This window comes from Dipodomys spectabilis, unplaced genomic scaffold (genome assembly GCF_019054845.1).
Source record: "Dipodomys spectabilis isolate Male_0828 unplaced genomic scaffold, ASM1905484v1 ptg000043l, whole genome shotgun sequence".
NCBI lineage: Eukaryota > Metazoa > Chordata > Mammalia > Rodentia > Heteromyidae > Dipodomys > Dipodomys spectabilis.
The window spans coordinates 25905176-25926100 of NW_024870720.1; the positions used below are offsets into that span (position 1 = coordinate 25905176).

A 20925-nucleotide genomic window follows, 5' to 3' on the forward strand; every position below is an offset into this window, starting at 1 on the left:
ATATAGATAGATAGATAGATAGATAGATAGATAGATAGATAGATAGATAGATAGATAGATTGATTGATATGTTTATCACACAGCTACAAGTTTCTACACTAAATACATGGAAGGAATAACAATGAAGAAAAAATTTCCACAGAGGCAGTTTGAAATGTTTATTTCTTGTACATTTTTAACTAGCTTAATTATCTATGTGCTCTGTATCATTCTGATACATTATCATTTTGTGTAATATAAGTTGAAAAGGAGATAGAAGGAATAGATAACAAGAAAAGATAGAACAAAATAAAGCATTTCTCCTCTTTATAAATAACCCAACAAATATGTGATCTTGAGCCATGATTCTTCACAATTTTTTTTTCTTCTTCTGAAGTCTAAAATAAGAAAAAGTGAAGAATGATGAGGAGAAGCATCCATATTACATAAAGGAAAACCTTCTCAGATCTCAGTGCGAAACTTCAATGTAGACTCCTTCATTTGCTGCTCATAGTGTGCATCAAATCTCTCATTCATGGCTACTGTAAAGTGGTTTTTCCAGTCTCCTGAAATTCCTGTAATATAGAGAGAGGATAAGCAATGTAAAGGCTTCTTCAAAGCCAGAATCATGAGATCTCTTGTTTTCATTTTTGTTTTTGTTTTTTACTATATATTACTTTCACTAAAAACTCGTCATTGTTTTTCTTGCCATCCTCAATTTTATCAATGAAGCATACATTTTGTATTAGTTGAAGTTAGAAAGATGAATATATTGATTCATGTTTACATCAGTAATGCATTTTATTCACTGAGGTTCCTTAGGATATTGTACTAGACTTTTTAATTCCCCTTCAAATATTGAGGTTCCCAATATTTAAAAAAAATAAGTGGATGACTTCCTTCCATAAGAGGAATATTGGATGTGTGATGAAAGGTAAAAGGGGAGACCATGTTCTACCTAGTCCTGACTTATTGAGCATCACTTTCTTGCTGACAGCACACTCAAAACCACACATATCCTTGATAGGCAATAACTTCCATGAAACTGTCATATGAGTGCTGCCCAAGTATTCCAAATTCTGTTTGTTCAAAATGAAATTTATTTTCTTCCCTATCAATTTTGTTTACTGTATGTATTTTCATACCTAAGCCAGGTGGACATATGCTTTGATGTTCCGGCCTCAGCCATAGCATCTAATTCATTGTTTATAGTCAGGTTTTTTTTTTTATCCATTAGTTCCTTTCCACCTATTCTGCAACTACCAGACAGAAGGACTGCTCAGAGATTTCTTCTTGGGTTCTTATCTCAGGAAATCAGACTTTATTTTACCTTCTATCACACATGGAAGGAAGTCATCACCTTTTAAAATGAATCAGTAGTTCACTTGGCTTTAATTAAGAGACCTCAACACTCTCACAATAAGAAACCCAAGCAGCAGAAGATAGCCGATGTGCACTGAAAATTAGGAAGAGGATATAGAAGTTTATTGGCTCTTTACTCTCATGATGAATATTGAGTATTATAAAAAGAGACAGAGCAAATAAAACGTAATCTTATAGCCTAGCCTCGATGGCGACTGCCTAAAATCATAACTACTCAGTAAACTGCAATATGAGACTCATAAGTTGAAGCCAGCAAAATCAGGTAAAGCTGAGACACTAATCTTCAAATAATCAGCAAAATGTGGCAGTGGCTATGTGGCTCAAATGATAAAGCATTAACTCTGAAGAAAAAAAAACAAAACAGCCTTCCAAGAGTAAGAAGCCCAGCTAGATGCTGTTTACAATGGGCTAGCAGGAGGTTGACATCTGAGGATTGCCGTTTGAAGCTGGCCCAGGGTAAGTCTGTGAGACTCATATCTCCCATAAGCCCGCCAAATGCCAAAAGTGCAGGTATGGCTCAAGTGGTAGAGTACCAACTTTAAGCAAAAGAAGCTAATGGAGAGTGCCAAGACCCAGAGTTCAAGCACCAGTACTGGCACCAAATTTAATTTTTAAAGTGAAACTCAGTTGAAATCCAGTATTTGCAAATATAAATGTATATATATATATATTATATTTATAAATGCAATATGCATAAATGCATATAGAAATGTAAATATATATTTTTATGACTCATCGTGAAAAGGCTCCCTGCTTTAGCCCATTGGCAAGATTCATATATGTGTTGTTGAAAAAGATTTCCTGACCTTCTCACTGATCCTTTGGTTGAAAGAGTAAGGTGTACACTTCCTCATACTTCAGTAAGAGGGTGTCCCAATACCCTGCATAACTTGCATAATTCAGAATGTAAACTGACCTCATCTCATCAGGTCATACATCTGAGATCATTATCTCATTCTATGTTGATATTTTTGCCAAGAAGAGCTGTATCAAATTGCTATTTTTGTCATCAGTCTTAAAAAGTTTCTATCATTTGTTGTAGTTATTCTATTTCTTCATCTCAAAAATGTGATCATGCCCAACCCATTTTCTAGCTTAAAACTTAAGAGGATAAAGTTTATGGTACAGGGTTGATACACATAAGCAGGATACACAGCAAGCAGGATGTGGTGTCATTGTTAGGCTAAGTTTGAGGTGTCCATAGGTTATTTGTAATATAATAAGCTGCAAATCTGAAGAACCAACAAGTAATAGCAAGATAGTAGTCATGATAGAGGAAAGAGAAAAAGAAGGAGGAAGAGTAGTGGTGTTTTTGTCTCTGCAACACTGACCTTAACAAAATGTTCAAAGTTGGAAAACTGCTAAAGAAAACTTAAATGAGAATAGAGGTATAGAGGTTCATGCCTGTAGCCCCAGCTACCTGGGAGATAGAGGCAAAAGGATCAGAGTTCCAGACAAGGTTAGGAAGACCTTTTTCAAAAAGTAAAGGCATTAACTATAATTCAAGGGACAGAGTACCTGCTTAGAAAGACCCTGGCATACATTCTCAGTCTGCCAAAGAAAAACAGAAATATGAAGAGAGTGGGATGGAGGGAGAGAGAGGGGGGGGGAGGAAGAAAGGAAGGAAGGAACGAACGAAGGAAGGAAGGAACGAACGAAGGAAGGAAGGGAAGGAAGAAAGGAAGAAAGGAAGGAAGGAAGGAAGAAAGGAAGGAAGGAAGGAAAAGAAAGAAAGAAAGAAAGAAAGAAAGAAAGAAAGAAAGAAAGAAAGAAAGAAAGAAAGAAAGAAAGAAAGAAAGAAAGAAAGAAAGAAAGAAAGAAGGAAAGAAAGGAAGGAAGGAAGGAAGGAAGGAAAAGAAAGAAAGAAAGAAAGAAAGAAAGAAAATGAGAAAGTGAGAAAGAAAGAAAGAAAATGAGAAAGTGAGAAAGAAGAAAGGAAGGAAAGAAGGAAAGAAGAAAGGAAGAAAGGATGGAAGGAAGGAAAGAAGGAAGGAAGGAAGGAAAAGAAGGAAAAGAAAGAAGGGAAAGGAAAGAAGGGAAAGGAAAAAGAAAGGAAGGGGAATATATATAATGGATCCACAGTAAAAATGATCAGATAGAGTTCTAGGTTACAGCTATTAGTAGCCCTTTGCAAGCATGACAGTTATTAAGTACTGCATACAGTGCACATAGAAATTTTGCTATAGATTTTTGTCCATAACCATGACAATTTATAACTTCTACAGCAACTGCAAACAAACACCATGGCTTTCGCACCCTTTCTCATGAACGGTGACACTGTTTGGTTCATCATGTCTTCTGGTAACATTGTATAATTGGTAGCTGGATTGTTCTTCATCTCCTGGAATGAAGTATGTTTTATAATCTTGTCCACAAGTTCCTCTGATGGCTTTCTCCCCAGGAACTTCATCAACTTCATGACTTCTTTCCTGATATCCTAGAGACAGAAAAATGTGTTGAAGAACTAAATGTGTAAAATTGCTAGACTTCAATATGTTGCTATCTGGATAAAAGATATTGAGAGAAAAATATATTTTTCTTATTCTTGACTCATTGCAATTAGAGGTCTAATGAAAACAATCACTTTTGGGGGAAGTAATTAAAACATAATTTTTCTCATCTATAAAATGGATACAAAAGATACTTCAAAGATGGCAAAGAGAAATAAATGAAATGCCTTTTGTAAGATGTTCACTCTAGTTCTTTATGTGTAGTATATACTCAATTAATGTTACCAATCACTATAATCATATTTTCTCCAAGATTACAGTGTCCTATGAAAGATCAAATATGGGGAATAAAAATAGGCAGCTTTTATTTTTCCCTTATTCTATTGTGGAGAATAATGACTGAAAACCAATGGAAGCAGAAAGGTTATGAAACAAGATTTTTAAAAAATCCAATACTCAAGTTGGAAAAATCAGATGATATTCATGTCAGCTACAAATATTACAAGCTCCCTACAACTTATACATTGTATTCTAATGTTTAGCAACATCTTTTAATGCAATTATTTGCAACTACAATGTTTCTGTTATATTCAGTTTTCTCTATGGAGATTGCTCTTTCCAATTCTCTGCCCTATTAATTATGTCTTGTGTTTTAAATTTCACTTTGCCTAACACTTCCCTTCAGATAATTTGACTACCTCAGTTTTGATTTAATGACCCAGTGTTTGCTCTGACGAATTCTCAAACCTATTGTCTCACATTTTTAAAAAATTCACTTTACCTCACTTAAAATGTCATGTGTATGCATGGATTGTTAATATGTCTTATACTTTCTGTTTGGTACACTGTCTGCACAAGGAAAAGTAACTTATTCAGTCTTAGGTTTCTCATTAATCCAGATATAGTGGAAACAGTAACATGGATATGAGTGATCAAAATAGGGAATGAATAGAATTAGACAACTTGGGGCATGCATTAAATTTTTTTGAATTTTATTTCTTTATGTTCACTACATGCTAAGTGTAGCATTTAGTGATGGGTAATTCTACTTATACTGTGTGTGTGTGTGTGTGTGTGTGTGTGTGTGTGTGTGTGTGTGTGTGTGTGTGTGTGTTGCTGTTTTTGTTGCTTCAGGAACTTTAACTTTTTTGAAATTTTATTTTGAAATTGTTCTTGAGATGAGTTAAATTTTTATTCAACCAGAATATTCTTGTTTTTAGGATTTAAATTTATGCTAACATGGCTGGATTATCATGATCTTTTCTTTCTGAAACCTTGGGAAGCTGTGTCCTTTACTTGTTTAAAGACAGCTTGTTTTTGTATCCAGGGTATTGTCAAATACTAACATCTTTGAAATTACTATATTGTTTATGTGTTCCTAGATTACTAAATTTCTTTTGAGTGACTTCTCACCTCTTTCATGTCTTCATAGAAAACAAATAGCATCTGTGGGTTGTTTCTCTTCTCCCACCATGCTTTTACATGATCATACCAGGAGCCATATGGAACTAAAATTAGAAGGGGGAAAATGGAATGGAAACCATACTGTCATTGCTACTCAATTTGAGAACAAGTATTCAAACAAAAGCAACAAAAAGATAAATAAGAAGTGGTCATGAAATTAGAACTACAAGATCAATTGCATATATTAAGGAAAATTCTCTGCAGCAAGGGGCAAAATAATGAATAAACCACATGCAGAAAGACAATTCAACTTTAATATTACATGTTTTCCAATGTTGAGAAAAGGGAGGTGATCTCCCCCTTGCATTAATTTGATTCAGAGCTGGGAGAACATTTTGTGTGTGTGTGTGTGAAAATACTGTACAGAGGTGTTACAATTACATGGGCAAGATAATGAGTACATTTCTTATCAAGCATTGTAGCCTCCTCCTTTGTTTCCCCTTCCCATCCCTTCCCATCCTCCCCCCACCCCCCACCCAATCTTCTTCCCCCCACCACCAAAGTTGTAAAGTTTGTTTTTGACATAACGACTTGTACATCTCATTGTTTTAACGGGTCCACCTGTATCCCTATTTAAACGACTTGTTTTTCCCCTTCCCCTCCACAAATTATACAGACATCAAATACAGTGAAAGCAGGGGTTATACTGTGTGTGTGGGGGGGGGGGAAACATACAAAGCAACAAAGAAATAATCTTATAAATGCACTGAATACATATCTTAGTCTTCATTTCCCTAACATCACCTTATCTGAACTTTTCTGCTTGACTCAGACATATACTAGATATTGCAAATAAGGGAAACCATGGGACCTATGTTTCTTTGGGCCTGGCTTACTTCACTTAATATAATTTTTTCCAAGCCTTTCCATTTCCTAACAAATGGGGCAATGTCATTCTTTCTGATGGAGGCATAGAATTCCATTGTGTATATATACCACATTTTCTTGATCCATTCATCTACTGAGAGGCATCTGGGTTGGTTCCATATCTTAGCTATGGTAAATAATGCTGCAATAAACATAGTCGTGCTGGTAGCTTTAGTGTGGTCTTGTTTGTAAACATTTGGGTAAATGCCTCAAAGTGGGATTGCTGGGTCATAGGGGAGCTTTATGTGGAGTCTTTTGAGGAACCTCCATACTGCTTTCCAAAGTGGTTGAACAAGTTTACACTCCCACCAACAATGCAGTAAGATTCCTTTCTGTCCACATTCCCTCCAGCATCTAACTTTTTTTTTTTTTTTTACAATATCCGGACCAGTCTGTGTTCCATCTCTGAGAACCAAGCCTTCTTCTTGTTCTAAACTTAAGGACTTTCAGAACTTCTGTGTTTGGGCTAAGAATCAGAGGACAGGCAAGAACCAAAAAGAAAGGTGTTCCTACCTTGTCCTTCCATGAATCTCTCTACAAAGTTTGAAAAGGAGTCAGGATCTGGATATTCAGTTACCATCAGAAAGAAGTAATAGTATGAAGTAGCCACATCCTTGGCATTCCGGCCAAGGTAGATCATCTAAGAGGAGAAAATTACATAGTAAAGCATTTAATAGATTTCCCACAATAGTGTCAAGATTTAAAGGTATGTTTTAAACCACAAAACATAATATATTCAATAGATAGAGGTTGATAAGTATATAAAATTATAAGGAAGGAAACATTTTTGGTTTTCTTTCAGACAGGATCAGCCTTCTGAATGACAAGAATAACAGGCAGTCATTGACTCTTATTATGTAAATCACTCAGTCAACAAAAATATATTGCTATTTATACAGCATTATTTTGTTTTCTAAATAAAAAAGAATCTCGCTACTCCTTTTGTACAAGAGGAATTAAAAAACATAATTATATGGATCTCAGGGAACTATAGTGTCTTAAAAATATTGTTAGGTTTCATTCTACATATAGAAGAAATATCTAGGGTTCAAAAATCATGGTTATTACTTTAATAAACAGACTTGGATTTTATTGTAAAAGTTTTACCTCTTAAACTTTGCACTACACTCTAATGTTCTACTCAAAGACAGACACATAAACTATTCAATCATTTCTCCCCAAATCGTGCCTTGGTCTCAAATCTGTTAGTCTTGAACATTTTTCTATTATTCTTCTCCTTTTGTCACTTTCTTCTTCTTTATATCAATTATACTTTCCAAATAAATCTGTAAAAATATTCTCTCCTATAGGCTTCCTTATGTACCAGTAAATTATCCTAGAAATGCTCTAAGAATGACTCAATCCTCCTGTCTCCAAATCTTTTGTTTAAATTTAATATATATTTTTATTGTAAAGATACTGTACAGAGGGGTGAACCTTTGATGACCTATGAGCTTGAAGCAGTTTGGTTACAATGTAGGCTATCGTAAATGTATGGTACCTCTTTTCATTTGAGAAAGAAAGCATCAACAGCAAGACTATACTCTTCTCTGAAAAAAAAAATGTGACCTGGAGAAATTTCCTACAGGAATGTTATAACAAAATTATCTGGAAAATGCGTAACTGTTACTGATGTGAGAGCCTCACATATGGAATGATTCAGTTGACTGTATATGATCTAAGATTGCTTTATGAATAAAACAACCATTACAACTTTTAGAAATCAGGGCCATGGACTTCTAGAGTATGTCAAATATGTCGACATGTCAGTACATTCAATGGAAATAGTTCATGGCTGGTTATAGAATATTTTCAGATTCCACATGTCTGTTTGGGTCATAAAATATTTTTAATAAGGCTATGAAATATTGGAAGAACCGCGTTGATGATTCCAGCCCTGCCTTGTATCTCCTTTTTTTTTTTTAACATTCTCTGTATTAAACAGGGCTGATCACATAAATCATATACTTGCTTATTATACACTTGCATACATAGCTGTAAATCCTTGTTACAATGGCAGGAAACTTTGAATTTCTGAATTTAGATCCTATATCCCAGCTTATTTTCCTTTACTCAATTTCCATATATGTGTTATTATATAATGTGTGTATCATATATGTGCATACATATATATACCACATATATATACATATATGTATATATACTACATATTGTGTGTGTGTGTGTGTGTGTGTGTGTGTGTGTGTGTGTGTGTGTGTGTGCATGCAAGCTTCTAGCCTAACTTGTTTCAGACCTCATCTATGAGTTTTCATAGGCTAGGTTATATGGACCTTTAAATAACACCAGAAAAGTCCATTGCTCCTGGTCCCTATGTTTATAGCCCCCTGTGATTAAATACTGATGGCTGTACTGGAATACAATATGGAGAAAGACTTGAAGATTCATGTAAATATATACTTCCTATCTTTGCCATACAATACTCCATGACATCTTGGGACTATGATAGCCACAAAACCATGGCCAGATGTAGCCCTTCCATCATGGGCTGAAAGCAGTAACCAAAATAAAATTCATTTTCTTTATGACTTATTTAGACTAGGGTACTGTGTATTAACACAATTAAGACAGTCACTCAGCAGTTTACCCTTTTCTGATTTGTTTGTACCAAACACAGTATTTTGCAAAAGAAGGACATTTGATATAATTGGTATTAACAATGAGTAGACAAGTAGCTACTATGTATTGAGTGTTTATAGCATACTAGGCTCAATACCAAGAAGTATGCAAGTATAATTTTGTGTATTTATTAACAATTCCATAAGGAAAATACTGTTAATACATTTCTCTTACAGACAAGCAAACTGAGGCATAGAATTTAATTCATTGTTTCAAAATAATTTCCAACAAATGGTGGTATTATAATTAAAATTTGGACTCTCTGAGTAAGCATTATAGTATGCTTTTCTGAACTATTCAGTGAGAAGGATAAATAAGCAAGTATATAAGACATATTTTAGGCAATATCTGATCAGATTTTTGCCAATGCCTGATTTATTTTTATTGTTCTGAAAATACCATACAGAGGGGTTACAATTACATGGGCAAGATAGTGAGTACATTTCTTATCAAGCATTGTTGCCTCCTCCTTTGTTTCCCCATACCATCCCTTCCCCTCTCCGCCCCTCCACCCCCCCTCCCACCATCACCTCCACCCCCTCCACCCCGCCAAAGTTGTAAAGTTCGTTTTTTGGCATAATGTCTTGTACATCCCATTGTTGTAATGGGTCCACCCGAACCCTATTTCAATGCCTGGTTTTTGTGAGATGCTGAGACCATTCGGCTCTGCTTACCTTACAGTTATTTTCCCAGAAGGAGACTGGAAGCAGCGCAGGTGGCAGGTGCGTCTTCACTATTCTGGGAGAGTCCATCTCTTCCAGCTGTTTTACTCCTGATTTTTAAAAACTTAAACTTAGGCCATTCTCCAAACTAGAATGATCTGCATGCATTTACATTGATTTTTTTTTAAAAAAACAGACATAATTTTAAGAGTCTATACTGTGTTCAGAGTGTTACCTTTTACTTTTGAAAATTTATAAAGGACATTATGGAGAGAAAAATCATATGAATTTCATCAACTAGGAGAAACTATTGATAACATGTTAGTTCATAAAATACAACAATATGTTCTTACAGCCATCCCAGAACCAAACCTACACAGAATCTTAGTATCTTCTCTTCTTTCTTCCTCAATATATTATACTCAAACTACAGTAACAACAAATATCCTGATTTTTAAAATGCGTTCATACTGTTACTCTGCAACTTTTAACTATTCTATTGTTAGTTAAAATTTAGGTTGTTTCTAGTTTCCCAAAATACTAAAATAATCTCTGATGAGTATTCATTCGAATATATCATTGAAAATTTTATTGGTGTTTTATCAGCATTTAAAATATTGTCCCATTGAGCTCACAGCAAAATAAATGCTAGCATATATATTACTAGTCTCTGCTGAATGCATATATACTGCAGTGTAAGCCACCTCATATTATATGTTTCAATTTATAGATTTAGCCAGGCACCGGTGGCTCATGTCTGTAATCCTAGCTGCTCAGGAGGCTGAGATTTGAGTATCCCAGTTCAAAGCCAGCCCCAGCAGGAAAGTCCGTGAGACTCTTATCTCCCATAAACCACTAGAAAACCAGAAGTGGCTCTGTAGCTCAAGTGGTAGAGTGCTCACCTTGAGCTGAAGAGCGCAGGGACAAAGCCCAAGCCCAGAGTTCAAGCCCCATGACTGACAAAAAAAAAATTATAGTTTCCTAGGTAGAAGGTATAATTCTAATTTCCACTCTTGCTTCAATCTATTTGCTAGCATTCTCCACATCTATATCCTGTAGCATATACATACAGCTTTTGAAATCAACTTTTAACATTACCATTCAGCTTCTCTTCTTTTCTGCATTCCAAGTAAGGTACTCGATTAAAAATTGCATCTTCTTTGCATTTTTCCACATCACCCTCTTTGTAGATCATGTATACAATCTCACTAATCCATGTTGTGCCTGCAAAAATGTAAATAAATAAATTTGAGTGTCTATTGACCATGCACAGATAATGACAGGCAAACTGGATTTATACATATATAAAATGGAAAAATGGTAATGCAATATTGCTTGAAGAGTATTTAAATAGTCAAAAATGCAACCAATCTTTTATCTAATCTTTAATCTTATAGTACTGAAAAAGAAATAAGGTAATTGAGCTTAGGCCTAAAAGAGATCTGGCATAAATTCAGCATTTGTGTGAGGTAGGAAAGGATCTTACCAGGCAGAAAACTTGATGCCTTTTTGCTTAAATACAGGATGACTAATTAAACATCGAAAATGGCAGAAAAAAAACAAACATTAGAACCAAGACTACACACACCCTAAATCAAAGAACTAAATAGATGGGTAGTGACAAAACTTCAGAGGTAAGTAGATGGAAGGCATAAAGTAACTTACAGTTAAACTCTAAGTTTTCTTATCAAAGTCATGAAAAGACATTGACAAACATTAAAAAACAAGCAATATGGGCCAGGCGTGGTGGCTCACACCTGTAATTCTAGCTACTCAGGAGGCTGAGGATCACTGTTCAAAGCCATCCAGGGCAAGAAAGGCCACGAGACTCTTATCTCCAGTAAACCATTCAGAAAACCAGAAGCAAGTGGTAGAGTGCTCACCTTGAATTGAAGAGCTAAAGGACAGCGCCCAGGCCCAGAGTTCAAACCCCATGACAAAACAAAAAAAGCAATATTATCAAAATGTGTTTTAGAAAGAGAATATTTTTAGTGACAGTAAATAGTAAACTGTGCAATGTTGAAAAGGAACATGAGAGATACAATAAGATGCAGGCTATTAGACATATTTATAGGATTAGACAAAATGTTTTAATACTGGGGAAATAAAGAAGCTAAAGAAATGGAATTCAGAATAATGCTCAGATTTACTCATCAGATGATTAGTTCTATCCTATTATTTAGCCCAGCCAAGATATGGAGGAAAAGTTTAAGAGGCACAGGAACACCAAAAACATATTTTGTGTTTGATGAGTATAGAGATGATTGAAGATAGATAGGTAGACAGACAGACAGACAGACAGACAGACAGACAGACAGACAGACAGACAGACAGACAGATAGATAGATAGATAGATAGATAGATAGATAGATAGATAGATAGATAGATAGATCTAACTTCTAGGGATGCACATATGTTCCACCAAACCCAGCTAATACATTTATTTTTAAGTGTTAAACAGTACAAGTAGACACAGAAGTCTAGATCAGACGTTCATTTCTCTCTGTGATGATAACATTCCAAAACAATGATAAACAATTGACCTAAACTCAAGAAAAAATACCATTGCCTAAGAAATAAATATTTGTTTGGCTGGATTTAAATACTAGGAGCTGCTTAGTTAAAAACAAGCTTTTAAATATTTATGAAATGAGTTTATATGCTATATATAAAACAACGATATAAGATGAATATTGTTTACAATTTTAATATGTTGCATGCATTTCTAGTATAATCAACAATTTTGTGCAGAGGAGGGAGTGTCAATCATGGGGCTTGACTTCAGGGCCTGGGCACTGTCCCTGAGCTCAGTCTAACACTCTACCACTTTGAGCCACAGCATCACTTTCTGGTTTTTGGTAGTTAGTTGGTGATAAGACTCTCTTGGATTCCCCTGCCCAGGCTGACTTCAAATCTCAATCCTCAAATCTCAGCCTACTGAAGAGCTAGGATTATATGTGTGAGCCACCAGCATCTGCCAACAATACTGATACATCAATGTACTGGTAAAGTTTTAGTTATAGAGTGTGAGATTGTGGAATAGAGCTCTAACATCCACTTTTTCTATGTCTATATCAAAATTACTATAGCTGTCCTTATTTAATGTGGAAAAGATGCATGTAAGAAATTAACAGCTTATCCTAGCTACTCAGGAGGCTGAGATCTGAGGATCGCGGTTCAAAGCCAGCCCGGGCAGGAGAGACGGTGAGACTCCTATCTCCAATAAACCACCAGAAAACCAGAAGTGGTGCTGTAGCTCAAGTGGTAGAGCGCTCGCCTTGAGCTGAAGAGCTGAGGGACAGCGCCCAGGCCCAGAGTTCAAGCCCCACGACCGACAAAAAAAAAAAAGAAATTAACAGCTTAATGTTATGGCTTAAAATGGAGTTATGATATCTAGATGAGAAATCACCTTGACATAGCAAAGAGACCTACCAGACTTAGGATAGGTGACAATGACAAGATCATCTGGCCTTGCTTGGAATGTTTCCACGTCATCCCAATATTTGACAAAGTCTTTATACATTGGAATTCCATGGACTTCACCAAAGGCTTCATTGCACTCAAGATCCATCATAAAGTTGAATACTGTAAAAAAATAGAAGATACATTTTACACATTGTATGTACTAGAGTATAATTTAACATTGGCATTAATATCTAGCTTTTACTAGCTATTACTCAGGGGAGGTAAAGTTATACTAAAGATATATATGATTCAGTTCTGGTGTTTTAAGACTTTCTAATTCTATGAGGAATGTAATCTAAGACATAAAAAGTTAAGAAAGCAATTCTTAAAATGAAGGTAGATGGGGAATACATAGCATGCTCTAAGGGTATGATGAATGAAAGGAAGAGTACCTACACTCTGCCAAAACTGAAAAGGTATACAAAAGTAAAGAATGAATTTTAAAAGATCAAAGGGTAGGAAATAGACTCATTACCTTGCTCATGTATCTGTAACCTCTCTGTACAGTATCTTTACAATAAAAAATATTAAAAAGACAATTATTGATGTCTTTAGATTTAAACTCTGATTAGAATTTTCTTAATGCCCAAATATGTCATTTAATAAACATTAAAGTACACTCAAAGGCTGTATTTGCAAGAAGTTGAAATGAATGGCACTGTGAAGTTTTTATTGAAGATACAAAACTTGAAAGTTTAAACTTCATTTATTACCTTTGATATTATCTGTACAATTATCTCTCACTTGATCACTAAAGAGTAATCATTAATTCACTTAAATTGAGGGCAATAATTCTGATTTTCCTCCTCAGTTACACCTAATTTCATGTGTAAGTTTTAATTGAGCAAATGTCTCTTCATTAGTTTTCAAATACATTTCAATATAGTTTTGAATACTTTCATGTATTATCTTAAGTTATGCCAAAATTTTGCATGCACTTTTTAATCTCTTATAATGGAGATATATTTTGTTGTTTGTAATAAAATATAGCTTTGGGTGTTATAAATGACACACAGGCCATAGTACCAATGTTCCATAGATAATGTAACTATTTGCTGCTTAAAAGCTCATTTTTCCCAATGCATTTTTTGGTATAACTAGTGCCACAATAGGTATCTTTGAGTATCAGCATCATCAATTAGCACAGTACATGAGATGGACTATTTTTTAAACTCATTTTGAATTTTTTTCTAATTTTTCACACCTGTAAAATGCTTTAAATGTTTTTGATTTACATATCACAGATGTTTTATAATTTTTATGTTCTGTACTCCATGAGTTTATGGGTTATTTAAAATATTTTACTGCATGTGTCTATCTGGAACATTGCATTTTCCTCATTTCAGCTACTATTTTGTTTCATACATTGAAAATATAAGTTATTTTTGGTTTATTATTGAAATTCTCTTTTAGCTTTTTTATTATTTGAGGGGTTTTTTTGGTGGGGGAGGTGAGCAAGGGTGCTGTTAGTGGCTTTTGAACTCAGAGCCTTATGCTTTTGCTTGGCTTGTTAACTCACAGCTGGTATTCTACCACTTGGGAAAATTGGAGATAAAAGAGTCTGTAGGATTTGTCTGACCAGGCTGACTCCAAACTGTAATCCTCATATCTCACCCCCTTGAGTTTCTAGAATTACAGGAGTGAGTCACTTGTGCCCAGTTTTTAGCTTTTTTTAATAGTAGTATATAAAACTTTATTATTTATATAACATATGTTATAATTTTCTTTTGTGCACATACCTGAGTATTTAACTGTTAAAAGATCATGTACTGATAATGATTCCAATGATTAGTTTGTACACAGCATGGAATATAATTATTTAAGGAGACCATCTGGGTGGAATTAGTCACAGTTTGATTATTTGAAGTTGTATAAACTTATAAATTAGCTTTAGCTCCACCGTGCTCCATTTTCTCATCTTCATTTTGAAGATGATAATAATTACAATACATATTTGAAACAATTATTGCAAATTAAAAGAGAAGAAGCTTGGCTTGCTTGGTAGATAAATATGCATTTGTATCATGTATAGCAGACAATATTCAGGGAGCCAAGCTTTGGATCGATCTGTCAACAGTATAATGGCATGGCAAGCTCTCTGTCAAACAGCTGAGACACACAAAGTTAACATTCCCCATATTGGAATTGATGGTTATAACAGAGATATTTGTATTCGACCATCTATTTTCTCACATTAAACAACCAATATGACTTTTTCTAGCATTTGTTTCCATCTCTTCATTTCTCTAGAGTAACTCAGTATGGTGTTGATTTCAACTTGGCCCCAGATTGCACACCAGGAGATCCATCCTGTAAGAAGCTTGAATTTGTTTGGTTTTGTCCAAGGAATGGTGTAACATGTGTTTTGGAACCACAAAACAGTATTAGTCACAACTCTTCTTCCCCAAAGAGAAAAGTAAGCAGGTCCCTAAAAGCAATCTCAACTCCTTGAAAATCTGAGACATACAGTATGTAAACTCACCATAATTGTAGGATTTCTAATAGCAACATAGAAATTCAGTCTCTACAATAAATCTCTTTACACACACATGCTTCTTATTCTCTGAAAATGCTTTTGTTTTCCTTTTTGCTAGAGGAAATGTGTATAAAAGGCACCCCCTGGCTCTGTCCATTAATTTGTTTACTTATGTGGCTTACTTTTGGGGGATAGAGCCAAATTTCTAAGAACTGGCTTTGAAGTCAGCTGGGAGCAACTAATTAACTCATCATTACATGGGTGATTGGCTGAGGGCTGACTGCTAGCTGCAGCTTCACGGTCAGTCTTCATCTCGGAGTTACACTGGGGACATAGGATAAAGCCACTCCCTTCTTTTAATTACTTTTGATAAATTGTCCCACATTACAGTGCATGGATTTGCTTCCTAGCTGGCTCTTTTATCTCAAGTTAGAAGTACACATTTCATAAATGAGGATAAAAGTTTCAGTTGTGCAAAAAGTGTTATAGATGAATTTAATTCAGAAACAATTCTTTCCTTCTTTCTCCTTTTTGTCTCTCTCTTCATCCTGCTCTCTTCCATTTCCCCAACCAGCCTTTTATCTAGAAAACACCCTGTGTGTGGATGCCTCCTGTTGGATGCCTCTTGTTTCTAAACAATATGGTAAATTCTAGGAGCATACACACTAAGCCCCTTGAGTCCTGGTTCTCTTGGACCACCTTGTATTTAGGGAAAGTGGCTGAAAGCAGAAGCTATCTTTTTCTGCATCTTTATTTTCTAATATCAAACTTCAGTACTGTGAAACTAAGTAGATGCTCAGGAATATTTGGTCATTTTAATTATTAATCTTTCTGTCTCTATTCTCCCTTTAAGGGCTTCTAGATAATACAGGCAGTATCATGCCAATGACTTTAAATTTTTGCAGTATTATTTGAAGTTTCTCACTTAAAAGTTACGACAATACTTTTACAACTCTTTCTAGTGATAGACTCCCTCTGATATGTTGCACACAAGTAACCTAAGTTTAGAATAAGTCTACATTCTACCTGTGTCTAGCCTGCTTGTTTTCTTTCCCCATCACCAAAATTAGCAAACATGTTCAGCATGCAACAGTTCCCAGATTGCTACAATACTATAACCTTATGCTACAGTTCTTTAAAGAACAAAACTTTAGGTAAATGAAGACATTACTTCAATGACAAATAAGTGACTTTAGACACTTTTAGTTCCTTTAAATATTATCTAATAAAATTTCATCTTCCCTGCATTTTCTTTTTTTAAAAACAGCGTTGTAACATATGGCATTGTTAAAAAAAAAACTTTATCTTTCCTACATTTTCTTTCTGTTAAACAGCTTTGCAACATATTGTGTACATTCAATACTTAAAATCTGAGTGCTAACATTAAAAATAAACATACTACCTGGTCCAGATGATCCTGGGAAAGAAATTGAATGATCTACTTTAGTTTTCTTCAAATATCAATGCAAGATTTAAGCTGCGCAGAGAGGATGAGAACTACTGGTGTATTTGGAAAGTTTCTAGTGAGTTTTTATTCTGAATGCCAGAGAAGGAGGCGGAGATTAACTTTGTGTGGGCTGGCCTTGTGATGCAGTGGCTTAACATAGATATGGATACATACCTGCACATGCAGTTAGCCATACAGAGTCATGTTTATTCCTTCAGAAATAGAGAAAGCTTAGGCTGTTATTTTTATTTTAAATCTTTGGCTCATAATTTCCTAAATTTCCCAATCGCATTCAGTAGTTTTGGGAGACAGAGTATGAAGAAACCAAGCTGAAGATGAGCAAGAAAATGCCTGGGGCAAAGCACACAGAAGAGAGAGTGGAAGAGAGGAATCCCTTACTCATTCACTGATGAATAATAACATGGGTGAGGTTGACGTTCAAAAGAATAAACTTGGTGGAGTGAGAGAAGAAAATGTGACAGAACAGAACCTGGAGGAAGGTAAGGACCCCGAATTGGGACACCTGCCAAAGAAGGCTCTGTCAGACTTAGTCTAGTCCTAACAAGTCAATTGGAAAACACACTGAAACTAACAAGGCAATTGGAAAACACACTCAATTTGACAGCATTTCTTTAATGCTAAAACAACCTTGAGGATTAAAGAACAGATGATAACTGAAGAACGTACATATCACACACCTTTGAGTTATTATTTTACAAACATGACTCTTCTACACAAAGGTAGCCAAGAATAGTGTTTTAAATTAGACAGGAGAATGAAGGAAAAAATAACCTGGCCAATGGTATATCCCTGAGTGAACAGGAATTCTATACCCTTCTGCATTTTGTGCCACTGTATCTCCTTTGTTCCTGTCCTTCTACGTTTATCAATACCTCTAACACAATTAGTTATGACACTGGTTATCTCTCATTTCTAGAATTCACTTACTTTTGAGAGATAGTGCTTGATTCTTACACACTTGATTATGTCTCCAAATGACCTTCAAATCTTGTATTTTCCTTTAACTAAGACAAATTCCAATATGCTATCAGTAAAATTATTTATTTACCCAGCTTCCATATTAAAACATAGTTTAAAGTAAGGATCTTAGTAATTAGTGCAATGGCAGGCATCTAGGAAAAGAGGCATTAAAAACACAATTAATTGATACAAGTGGCTGATGAATTCAAGAAAAATGAAAAGGCAATAATAATTAACCTTACCCAAAGCAAAAAGACTGAAGTGTATTCTGAAGAGCAGGGCTAATCCTGAATAGGGCTAATAGATAAAGTGTACTTGAAACTTCATTCTTCTTCAGTAATTGGTACAGAGGACGTTACAAAATGTTTAAACCAATCAAAAACTTTCCCTCTTTTGTACTTTCAGTCTAGAAAAATATCCCAGATAAGCACTTGTAATTCTGCAAAGATCATACTGTTGTTATACTCTACAAAGTTTAACACAAATGTGGGGCTGGACTGTTTGATAAAATATCCCCATGACAATAGTCCTTTCTGCTCAACTACTGAGCCTTTTCTTTTCCTTCCGTACTTACATGCAATTTCTTTATAAATGGCATTTTTTTCATATTATAGAGTGACACTGGCATCATAACTGAGTTTTTAAAATTGTTGATAAACATTTTTGTTCATTTTCAGTAGTACTAGGGATTGAACTCAGGATTCAGCATACTACCACTTGGGTCAAGTCCCTTAGTCCTTTTGTTAACATTCTTGTGCTAACTTTGGGACAGCCATGGTCTGATTGTGATCATTTAGCATTCCTTCTTGACTGCTCAAGTAGCTGGGATTACAAATATGGACCACTACCCCTAGCTTGTTTTGAGATGCAATCTCACTACGTTATTCCTAGGCTGGTCTCTGAGTGTCATCCTCCTATCTCCACCCCCTTTGTAGTTAAGACTATAGGAATGCACCACCATGTCCAGACTTACAACAGTTTTAAATTTACAAAACAATGTCTTTTGTATAGCTTCCTGCATTGTGAACACAGCTTATTAGTGTGGAATACTTATTGCAATTAAAGAACCAATATTTGTTCATAGTTTACATTAAATTTCACTGACAAATGCATGCTATCACACATATCCCATTACCATGCCTTACTAAATATTTCTACTCCTCCAACAGTCCTTTGTGCTCAACTGAGTCAGGCTATCTTCCCTCACCTGAAACTGTAGCAATACCAGTGTTTATTCATTCTATAAGTCACCTTTCTCAAGAGTGGCATCTCATTATGTCAAATAGTTTGTAGCTAGTCTGGATTTGTTTCTTTGAATTAACAATAAGAATTCATGATTCCTCCATGTCTTTTGGTAACATTACAAATCATTACTTGTTATTATTATATAATATCTCATAGATATACTATGGATTTTTTCCATTCATCTATTTATATATTATATATGCATATGTATACATTATATATGTAAATGTGTATATGTATGTATGTATGTATGTATATATATATACCAGTTACCTCTAATTTTTAGCAATTAGCAGTAAGGCAGTTATATAGATTCTCCTGCAGGCTTTGGTAGGGACATGTTTTTGCTGTATTTTGGTCAATATTGAAGTGTACAGTTGCTGCAAAACATGCTGAAATGACATTTAGCTCTGTTTTTTTTCTCAAAAAACAACAAACTGTCTTCCAAAATAGCCACAATATTCTCCATTCCAAATAGCTATGAATAAGAGTTCCCTTACTATACATCCTGACTAGTATTTTGTATCATAGGATTTTTTTTTATCATATAAGTATTAGCCTGGGCTTAAAGTTTACTTCTACACATGAACACTCTTCATAGAGATTCTATTAGTACTATCTTTACTATTAGAAATAGCCATTAATGTCTTCAAAGCCAATCAATTTAGAAAACAAGTTCCAGAAACTATTCAAACAATTCAGAAAACTTATTCCCAGAATTCTGATCTTCTAGAACTACTCCTTGTACTAAATAACATATCAGTCAAGGTATGCCAGAGCATTAAAACCAATAGAAATAAGTGAGCAAGTGAGTTGACACAGCCAGCAAGCAAGAGATAGAAAAATATGTATTAGAATTTAGCTCTCATGATAACGAAGATTGTAAAGACACACCACCATCAGTCTGCAAGCTGAAGGACCAGGAATTCTAAAGGGGTAAATTTCAACCCAAGTCCAAAGATAGGAAAAAAGAGGTGTGGCAATATATTGCTTGATTGAGTAAATCCAAAAGTCAGTAATCTTAAGTGTACTGACAGGCCTTCATGAAGTAGAGGATTTTTGTTTTTGCTGTTGTTCATTAATTAGTGCAGCTTGAGAGTTAGAAAGAGGTCTAACAGTTTGGCATGTTTTGAAACATGAATCAGGAGATGGATATTTCAGCCCCAAGGTTATAGATGAGGCTTTCCCTCCAGGCTTGCACATAAACTATTGGGTCAGAACATTGCTGTTTTGCATCCTTATCTCTTACCACTTTGTCTAGTGAAATTAAGAGCAATTAGCCAATGCCTTTATGTTCCTTAATCTTCCACTCACTATCAGTGAATGGGAAATAACTGATTTCTTAGGGTTTAAATAAAAAAAGAAAACCAGAGACTTAAATTGAAATGTTATGGTTAGATTGAATGTATATGCAATAGAATGATTGAATTACAGTGAGGCAGGAGCTAAATGACCCTCAACTGCTGAAGTGGAAAGTGAACCTAACTACCACAATAAATCATACAGTCCTAGCTATTCACAAGACTGAGATCTGAGGATCACAGTTTGAAGCCAGCCCAGGCAGGAAAGACCACGAGACTCTTATTTCTAATTAACCACTCAAGAAGCTGGAAGTGCAGCTATAGCTCAAGTGGTAGAGCATTAGCTTTGAGGGGGAAAAAACATCCTCAGAGACAATACCCAGGACTGGAACAACAACAATAAAAACAGGTTTAGCCACTAATATCTATAATATTGTCTAGAAGTGAAAAGAGATCCTAGTAAATTCTTATTATATACATAGGAAGTTCCATGTCAAATGAAAACAGTCATAAAACTAGAGACACCTGGTGTGGTGATGCATGCCAGTCATCTCAAGTACCCTAAGGC

General features: G+C 35.0%; 2 protein-coding genes across 2 annotated transcripts in view; one reads left to right on the plus strand and one right to left on the minus strand.

Annotated features, from left to right (window-relative positions):
- Positions 1-143: 143 nt before the first annotated feature.
- LOC122106707 (sulfotransferase 1E1-like) lies at positions 144-16890 on the minus strand. Its single transcript, XM_042678194.1, has 8 exons — positions 16786-16890; positions 12875-13027; positions 10541-10666; positions 9455-9552; positions 6657-6783; positions 5226-5320; positions 3619-3799; positions 144-554 (listed from the first exon to the last, which is right to left on the minus strand). Exons 2-8 carry the CDS (start codon positions 13014-13016, stop codon positions 442-444), a joined length of 882 nt encoding a protein of 293 aa, XP_042534128.1. The 5' UTR covers positions 13017-13027; positions 16786-16890; the 3' UTR covers positions 144-441.
- A 361-nt stretch (positions 16891-17251) lies between these two features.
- Positions 17252-20925, plus strand: part of Csn1s1 (casein alpha s1) — a 49515-nt gene continuing 45841 nt past the window's right edge. Inside the window, exon 1 of the mRNA XM_042678378.1 lies at positions 17252-17330. Within this exon, the coding sequence (XP_042534312.1) occupies positions 17252-17330 (79 nt within the window). The remainder of the gene's footprint in view (positions 17331-20925) is intronic.

Excerpts from the sequence above, each read along its gene's own strand:
- LOC122106707 (XM_042678194.1), bottom strand. The coding sequence starts at position 13,016 with ATGATGGATCTTGAGTGCAATGAAGCCTTTGGTGAAGTCCATGGAATT. Across the intron at positions 10,667-12,874 it reads TGTCACCTATCCTAAGTCTG|GCACAACATGGATTAGTGAG; the intron begins GTAGGTCTCTTT and ends ACATTTTTGCAG. Across the intron at positions 5,321-6,656 it reads GAGATTCATGGAAGGACAAG|TTCCATATGGCTCCTGGTAT; the intron begins GTAGGAACACCT and ends TTCTAATTTTAG.